The sequence below is a fragment of the Varanus komodoensis genome, unplaced genomic scaffold, assembly GCF_004798865.1.
Source record: "Varanus komodoensis strain SLA01 unplaced genomic scaffold, ASM479886v1 scaffold32, whole genome shotgun sequence".
NCBI classification, from domain to species: domain Eukaryota; kingdom Metazoa; phylum Chordata; class Lepidosauria; order Squamata; family Varanidae; genus Varanus; species Varanus komodoensis.
This window is the reverse complement of record NW_025335798.1, coordinates 2,578,293-2,587,301: the sequence shown is the minus strand read 5'-3', so window position 1 is coordinate 2,587,301 and position 9,009 is coordinate 2,578,293. Positions and strand designations below refer to the sequence as shown.

At 48.4% G+C, this 9,009-nt stretch overlaps 1 protein-coding gene across 4 annotated transcripts in view; it reads right to left on the bottom strand.

Moving 5' to 3' along the window:
* PRKAG3 (protein kinase AMP-activated non-catalytic subunit gamma 3) overlaps positions 1-9,009 on the bottom strand; it is a 31,177-nt gene that overhangs the window by 4,770 nt on the left and 17,398 nt on the right. For 3 of the 4 annotated variants that reach the window (XR_006415510.1, XR_006415509.1, XR_006415511.1), the window contains 3 exons: positions 5,379-5,416; positions 4,651-4,797; positions 2,666-2,847 (listed from right to left, as the gene is read on the bottom strand). Coding sequence is in view for 1 of the 4 variants with exons in the window: in XM_044438237.1 (XP_044294172.1) it covers positions 2,754-2,847; positions 4,651-4,797; positions 5,379-5,416 (279 nt within the window). In the remaining 3 variants the exon portion in view is untranslated. The remainder of the gene's footprint in view (positions 1-2,665; positions 2,848-4,650; positions 4,798-5,378; positions 5,417-9,009) is intronic. The other variant, XM_044438237.1, reaches the window with a different exon arrangement.

The window sequence follows — 9,009 nt, the reverse complement described above, 5'->3', positions numbered from 1 at the left end:
CCCCAAAGGATCAAAGTAGGCACACAGGCCTCAAGTTCAAAATCTCCGATGTATGAACTGCACTGATTTCTTTGAATGAAGGACAGGCATGTTATAACTGAAAGGAGGTTTGTGGAAAGGTTTTCTCATAGCCAACTTCAACATTTTAGGCATTGTATTTGCCTGTTTCACTCCATCCTAAACTAGACAGACAGGAACTAAAACCAGGCACTTGAGTGTCAGTGCCAGAAGCAAGCAACAGCTTGCACAGAGAGCATGGCTGCCTTGGTGTAGCACTGAAGGAGGGATGGCCTAGCAAAGCAGAATTTGTGTAAGGAAGAGCTGGGAACCCAGTGGCAGTCCAGATGATTTTGGACTACTCCCATGGCCATGCGGGTGGGAGCGGCAATCCACCAACACCCAAAAGGCCCTTCAGGCGGAGGATGGAACAATCCCAAGCCATGCAGCTTTATGCTTCTGCTTTTTCCTAGCGTAACATGCACTGGCAGAAGCCTGTATTTTCCCAGACGGATCTCCTAACCAGCCTTCCATTCTATTCCGTCTAAAAGTGCATCCATTTCAATGAGGGAAAGAGGCAGGTCAGCTGCTGGCGGCAGCCTTGGAGGGAAGGCAAGATAGCCTAGATGCATAGTACATAAATCCACCCCAGCCAGCTGACCATACAAACATGTAAGAGCACGCAGACATGGCCATACACACAACTAATGCTGGGAGATGGCAGACCTGCACCAGGGAGTGGATGGTACCAGGTAAGGACAAGGCGGATCATTCATACTTAGGGCTGGAAAGAATACAAGTATAAATAGCAATATATCTGTATACTTTCCTGCCATAAATATACTTAGTGGGTGCCTTAAAAACCTCACTTTAAAAATGGAGGGTTCCGGTTTGACAGATCAGCAGATTCATAAAAGAGGAGTAACTCCATAAACAGGGGTCTTGGAAGTTTTGCATTGTTCCTAAGATGCTAGTATCTTGGAGACACTTGGAGCACATGAATTCTTCCCCTCGCCCCCCAGAAAAAAGGCCAAGGATCCCACTGCAGAAAGGATGCTTGAAGGTCTGCTCTGCTTTCCAAACTAGCTTTTTAAAGTGGGATTTTGATGGGGTCACAAAGTTTTCATTTGGAAGGAATTCATAGACTGCTAGATAGTGTAGCTGGTGCTGAATGTGTCCTCTGAATAGAAACATTGAATAGTGAATTATTGTAATTCAAAATACCATGTTTTTAGCCTGTCCCTCACTGACTGTTTTGATATTTTTACTGCTGCTGTTTTTTTATGAGTGGCAGAAATTTTAGTCTTAGTGTTTTATGATAACTCTATTAAAAGTGGTGAAGTTTCAGCTTAGAGAAACAGCTTTGTGGGGCAATGGGGAGTCAGTCAGCATTGCTTCTGCTAAGGAAAGCCTTAAAACTAACTTATGAGTTTCTTAACAAAGAGGGGTGCCCTCCTGCTTTCATGCTGTACATGTAAAATTCCCAGAACATCTGAGTGGCCATCTTATAAAATAAGATGCTGGCCTTGACGGGCCCCTGGGCTGATCCAGAAAAGCTCTCATGTTCTTCTTCATATAGTCCCAGTTCTTGGAAAGTACTTTTCTTCCTCGCTGGCAGTATAAGGAAAAGTATCCAGGCGTTGCAACACTAAACTTGCACCAGTCTCTCAGTGGCATCACAAGGAGAGCATGACACAGCATGTCACAGGTGCTGGCCACTTGGGAACCACGTTCGGTGGAATATGCCCAACTGCAGTGCACAGACCAGCTGCTGCAAAATACACATTGTCCTACTGAAAATAATGAGGCTTCTGCTAAGAAAATCTGTTCTGTGTTTGCATTAGGAATGGTTCCAACAGGCAACAGATCTGTTACTGCTCTGCCCAAAGACGTTCCCATGAAACACACACATTGCTTTTCCAGTGCAGGGATGGTTTTGTTTGTTGCCTGAAGCAGAGACACCCAGATTTGTTCTTCACCTCTTCCCACACAGCAAATACCTCCATCTGTTGGCACATACTGTGCAAGTGCCAAATGAACAGGGATAAAAGAAACTCCCAGCTGACTGGGGTTGAAAGGGATGCAGCTAATCCTAATGGCTGGGAGCCCAGCTCCAATTCCATTGGGTGTATCAGGAAGATGCTTTCTTACCAGAAAGCCGAGGGAAGCTGGGACTCGGCCTGTGTGAGGTGCAGTGCTGCCCCACTGAGCCCACTTTCTCGCCCCCAGCTCTGTCACTTGCCCAGCACCACTCCCCCTTGCTTGCTTGACCGGCCGGAGGCCAGAGAGACAGTGGCGTCTCCTGCTCCTGCTTCTCACCCTCGTCTGGGCCAGAGTGAGAGGGCTGGTGAACAAGCGGGTTGCAGCAGCAAGGAGGAGGGGCAACACCGCGGGGTGGCTCTTGGTGCACCCTGCTGAGGTGCAGGCACTTGGCAGGTGCCCAGCCAAGGCCCCGCCTGCTAACAGCTCTGTGTATGTGTATAGGCCACAAAGAGGCACCCACAAGGCTGCCACTCAAGGTCCGCCATCAGCAGCACTGGCTTCCCTTGCGGGCTGGATGCTTGGTGCTCAGACAGAAATACAGACCTGGCTTGACCGGACGGACAAGAGAGACCCAGCAGCAAGGCAAAAATGAGCAGCAAGGGCGAGGCCAGGGCCAGGGGCCTACCTGAGCTGGAGAGAAGCGGAGGAAATGGAGGGTACAAGTGGAGGAAGGATGGAGCGTCGAGCAGCTTAAGAGTTTAGGGCATCGATACCTGCAGGCGTGAGCACCAGGGCTTGGAGAATGTCAGAGAGGGACACAATCCCCCGTGGGGTGTTCTTCTCATCCACCAGAACCAGGCGATGGACCTGCCAGATAAGTGAGCCACACAGCATCACCAGGTGAAGAGCGAAGATGAATTTGTGAGAGCCAAATGGCAGCGGTACCACCCCAGCCACAGAAAAGCCGCAGCACTCTTTCCCTTGGGCACAGTATTACTAATGGGCTGGATTCCAACTTAGTCATACCTAGAGCAGACCAGCTTAAATGTGCCATTGATTTCAGCAGCTCTATTCCAAGTATGAATCCAACTTATTGAATAGTACTAGTAGTAGCATTCCCATAGTGGACCCGAGGGCAGCAAGAGATTTAAGGTATAGGGCATTCTGGGGAAAAATTAAGAATATAGAGGTAGTGTTAGGTAGATTGAAATTTAGGATACAGCAACAGTAAGGTATATTGTGCCGTACAACCGGTCTGGATAATTTTGAAAGGTGTTGTGTGGGATGAAAGTGCCAAATGCTGGTCCTAAGCCAAGCTTTAGAGCCACATCACAGTCTTTAAAAGTAAGTGCATTCATGTGGGCTGGAATCCTCTGTTGGCTGTAAATTGTTCCACCTCATGAACAGGCAGCTCCAGCCATGAAGCAGGAGCCAGGACTTGCCAAGGCATCCTGCAGACCTGCTGATTCTGCATAATACGTGCAGCGGCCTTCGGATTCCTGATTCTGAACATGAAGTTCACACCACTCAATCAAGATGGTTCCACTTAAGTTAGAGACCTTACTCCTGAACCATTTGCCTCTTGGGCAATCATCCTTCTTTCTGTGGGTCATTGGAGGGGCCTTGCCCAGGGCATTTCCCATATGAGCATCCTTTGCCAAAACTAAAGGAACTTTCCACAAACTGCCCCCTCTTCCTGGCCCAAAGCATGGACGTTCTTTGCCCACCACTCAGAGGAAAGTGGTGGGCAAGCAGGCAGGGAAAAGTGGATAAACAAGTCAGGGTTTTTAGCAAGACGCAAAAGCGTTTCTCGGCTTGAATCCAACATGTAAAAGCAAAAGAAGTTAGATGGTTGGTAAAGGGGGAAATCTCCTAATTCCAATTCTCTGGCTCACCCTAGGAAGCCTTATGAGCAAGTCCATGCATCAGAGACTAGTAAGTGCCGCTACTGCCCTCTTCCTTGTTCCAGCAGGACTCTCCCTGCTGTGCCTTGGGCCAAGAAAGGGAACCGAAGGAAGGAAGCCCTCCCCTCCGTGCTTCTTTCATCTTCCCCATGGAAGAGCCACCAATAGTCTAACACAGCCCTTTCCAACCATGGGTCCTCACACATTGTTGGACTACACCTCCCATCATCCCTAACCATTGACCATTCTGGCAAGTGATGATGGGGGTTGCAGTTCAACAAATCTTTGAAACCCAAGATTGGGAAAGACTGTCATGTGTTCATCATTAATATTGAGGAGGTGGCCTTTGCAGGTTGCCAGAGCCTCACTGCTTTACTGAACCTGTCTGCATTTCTCCACACCTGAAAGCACAATCAGGCGATTCTTGGGCGACTGGATACCTCCCAGGCTGACAGGTCTCCAGCCAGGAGCTCCTACCATATGGGGCATGTGAAGAGGCATACACTAACTGCTACTGCAAGGCACGTGCCAATGCTGCAAACTTGGCCCAAGGACAAGCTTGAGGCTGGGAGCTTTAGAATGCGACTCCTGGCACAGCTGGGGGCAGCAGCGGGCAATGATTAAGAGGTTTCAACTCTGCTTAAAAGGAAACCAAATCTAAAGCCAGATTTTGGGGGCCTTGAGGGATAGCAAAGTTGTTGCCAAAGACTAGCTCTAAAGTAAAGCCCTGCAGAATTGTGCCCCTCTCCCAGAACCTCTGTCTTACCTGCTCCTTGGCAATGCGGTCGATTATGGTTTCCATGGTTTCGTAAGGCTGGCATGTAAGCACCCCCTCTAGGCAAATGCTGCGCTGCTTCAGTGCTTCCCCCACACTTATGTCCAGGTTGTTGTAGGACTTCTGGGCAGCCAGATGCTATGGAGAGGGAGCATAAAGATGAGGCGAGGTTGGGAGCGCAGGTAGCACATCATGCAGGCAGGGGAATTAACAGTGCCAGGGACTGTAGCCACCCTGAGCCTGCTTGCCTACAGTGGGAGAACTCAAGCTTTGATACACAAGAAGATGGCTTGGGGCTCAGGAGTCCCAGACTGGTCAAATGCTGCTGGGATGGATCCCTTTCTTAAATAGAGCACACATTCCAGCAAGCTGCTGCTAACTGAGTCAGGCGCAGGTCCTTCCATGCTGTCCACCAGCCCCCTGTCAATGAAACAGCTGTGGGGTGTTCTCACTGCTCCGTCTCTCTCTCCTGCTTGAGCGACCCCGTCTCCAAAGGTAAGCAGCACCGCACCCCTTGAGGCAAGACAGGGAAGCATCCCACTTTTTTTGGCTTCACTTCTTTAAGTATGTGCCTCCCCCGCCACATGCTAGACTGGCAGGCTCTCAGTCCTCACTGCGCTGCCCTGTCAGCGAAGACAGCGAAGCCGCTTGGATTATGCTCCTGCTTGTCTGACACTCTGAACCCGGAGCGGGGAAGTGGGGGCCTGTGTTGTACTTACAATCACATCGAAGCGGGAGTACAGGCCCACGACCTTCCCTGAAAAGCAAGGGAAGGGAAGACAGCATTATGAACCGTTCCAGTCAGTTGAGGCAGCCCACCCATTACCCCAGTTCACATTGCTATGATCCTTTTTTAAAGGAGAAAATATGTCAAAAGAGATTTTAACTAAGCAAGTATTCCATAGGTACCCAAGATGTCTACGGTTGTGAAGCACAGCGGTGGGGAGGGGGAATGGAAAAATGGGAGAAACTGTTTCTTCTGGGCCTTCACATTTCTACAGAGCTACAGAAAGGATTGCCACATGTCCACTGAAAGTAGGGGGACTCCATTCACAGAGCATCTTTTCATAATGTCGGCTTATACAGTGGTACCTCGGCTCACGAACGGCTCAGTTCACAACCAAATCGGGTCACGAACAAAAATTTTGACTCAGGTTGCGAACTCCGCATTGGGTGGCAGCCGCGATTGTGGCCATCTCCCCCCCCCCAAGAGTCGCGATCGTGCTGGGGGGGGGGGCGGGGAGATGGCCACCATCTTTGTTGTTCTTTGCCACTTTGCTTCACATTTTTCGGATTAAAAAAAAAGTTACAGAACGGACTAACCATATTTACACTGAACCTTATGGGGAATTTTAACTTGGGTCACACCCAATTTGGGTCACGACCAGAGTCCTGGAATGGATTAAGTTCGTGAGCCAAGGTACCACTGTATTGTCTTCTGAAGTTAAAGAGTGGCACTGTCCATTTAACTAACTATGTATCTCATTAAGCCATTCCCTCTTTTGCCTCTACTACTTGGCAAGCAGGATTTTAGCAATCGGTAATACAAATAAAAATGGCTCTTCTAATGCATTTAACTTGGATAAGGGGATGTAAGAGCAGGTCTGAAAGGAGCTGAATCAACAGCATTTCTTTAAAAATGGTCATCACCGTCACTCAGGGTCCAGTTACTTGCCCGTAATTCCACCAGATGTGGCAGCTGTCTCCCACCTCCCACAAAAAAAACCCAAACCTCCCTTGATGTGCCTGGCAATGCCAGCATTTCCTGTTGCCTATTTTATAAGTGATAGAAATTTCAACATTGTGAAATTCTCTAGATACTACTTTGAAACTGCTTCCCTTCAACTTAAAGCTCTGGTCTTGGGTCCAACTTAAGACTGCAGTGTGACGTACACTTACCTGGGAGCAAGTCTCATAGTATTCAGTGGGACTTACTTCCTATTCTTCTACATAGGATTGTGCTGTGAATTAGTAGCCTTTAGCTTGTGTTGAAATCAATACGACTAGGTAGTTGTAACTTATGTCACTGCCAGTAACTAAGCCTTAAAAAAGGCCATAGAGTGCAGAAAAATTACACAAATCAGGGAAACCTCCAAACAAGCTGTGGGGGAAAGGGGACAGGGAGCACAGCCATCTACGAAACCCAGGACTGACACCCCTTGCAGACTAGACCTGACCTACGGACCTAAGATACTCCAGTGCTGCACTGAGGCAAGGATGCTGGACAAACTGTATTCTCTGGCAAACTGACAGCCACCAGTTCTGGGTGCAATGGAGGAAGCATGCTGGTTAATAAAGCAGGTGTGGGGGAGAAGAAAGCAAGACAACGGCAGGAAGCAAATTTCATGGGGGAACCATGTAAGTCAGATCAGCAGCAAACTGGACACTCAGGAATATGAGGGTTCTTCAAAAAGTTTCCACACTTTTAGCTGAATTTATTAAGAATTTCAAAAACAAATTACATCACTTTTCTACATAGTCACCTTCCTTTGCAATGCATTTTTCCCAGTGTCGTACCAACTTTTTAATGCCATCACCAAAAAATATATAAAATATATTTTTAAAATATAAAAGTGCAGAAGACCCTTTGTATATGGTGAAAGGAGAAGGGCTGGGGTGCCAAGAAATAATGAGGAGGTCAGGAAAATTGCTTATAGAAAGAATGTTGGCTTTGACACATGCTGTAGAAAATACTACTTATGTACACCTGCAACAATGAAAAGCCAAACGAACACCACTAACCATGGATTGTGACCTGATCACAACTTTGCTTCTGCAGTCCAAGGAGGCAGTACATAGAGGAAGCTTACCACGGCCTTGAAAGGTCAATATCTGTCACTGAAGAAGGTGTTGAACTCAACTTCCACAAGCTATTCAGGCCTAGCATGGCACGGACAGTGGAGTCTTCAAGTAAAGAGCCATCTACTTTGGCGTCAGGGGTGAGCTGAAGACAATCCTTGATCTGGATCAGACTTCAGTAAAGTGAGCCCCTTGGCCATCTGCCATGTATTCTTTACCTAATCAATGGATTCATATGCTACTGGTCAAAATTAAAAATATATCTATGTGGTTTACATGGATGGAATCCCACAATCCATACAGGCAATTGTCTTTTCTGTGGCAGGCTGCCTCACTCAGTGTACAGATTTATGGGCATAGCTGAATTCTCTTGGACTGGAACATACACAGTCTCTCACACAGGCCTTCCCATCATGGTGTATGTGCCTGCACATTTTAATGCTACCTGTTGGGAATGAAAGAGGCGGTTATTCTTGGTATGCTCTTCAGGGCCAGGCACTGACTCTTCAGATGAGGGAAGGGATGGCTGGGAAACAAGGTCTGCAGGCACAGAGATTGTATGGGGGAGAGCGCTTTTCTCAAGGCCCCCATCTCCAAGTGTTCACATAGACCCTGGAAACTGACGGGGTTTGGAAGTCTGGGAGGAGACGTGGGAGAGGAGAACGAGGCGCCTGGTCCAGTCCCTGACCCCATGATGTGATGTCAGAAGAGAAGGGCTATCCAACTAGGGGGCCTACATAGATCCAGGAGGCTCACCCTTTGCCAGAGGGGCACACCCAAAGGGTGAGCCCAGGGTTACTGAAAAGGAGGGTTCTCAGAAATAGTTTCTAGTTTGGGTTCAACAAACTGCTCTTTGCATGTTCAGAGACTCTTTTCTCTATTATGAGTTTGCTGGCTGCACACTGAAAATAAAGTGCTTTTTGCCAAAGAACTGTGTGTTGCTTGAAAGCAAGAAGGAGGGAAACCAGCTCCTGAAACTAGGAGACCATTAAAGGCAGACACAGAGAGAGGGAGCTGGGAAGAGAGGACTGTACAAGAGCGCTCCCATACGTTCCAGCCCAGATTTAACATTGAGCAGGACCGGCCCTCACACTAGGCAGAGCCACTCACACCTCTTGTAGCAGGCGCTGAGGGGTGCAGAGTGATCAAAACCATGCCACGGGTCCAGCCCTTCACCCCCAAAATCCGGCTCCTGCTCTCAGGTGTGCTGGAGAGTGGTGTCCCTGTGCTGAAACATACGCAGCTGCCAGTCCAGTTGGCTTTTGCACATGGAACGCAAGGAGATGCCATCTTGTCTTCTCAGGCTGGCCCTGCAATGAAGTGTAGCTAAACAGCTTTTGCATGGCTAATGGCACCCCATAGGAGAGGGGTCTGGTCATTTTGAACACTCCCTGTGCAAAATCTTCCTGCAAGTTCAGAACTAGTATGTCAAGGGGAGGGGCTGTGGATTCATCTTCACATGGAGGAATTGGGCCCAAAATCTCTGTAGAAACACCTCAGGAGGACATGGGAACTGATTTTGAGTCAGGCAAGGGCAATGGCTGAGGGGGA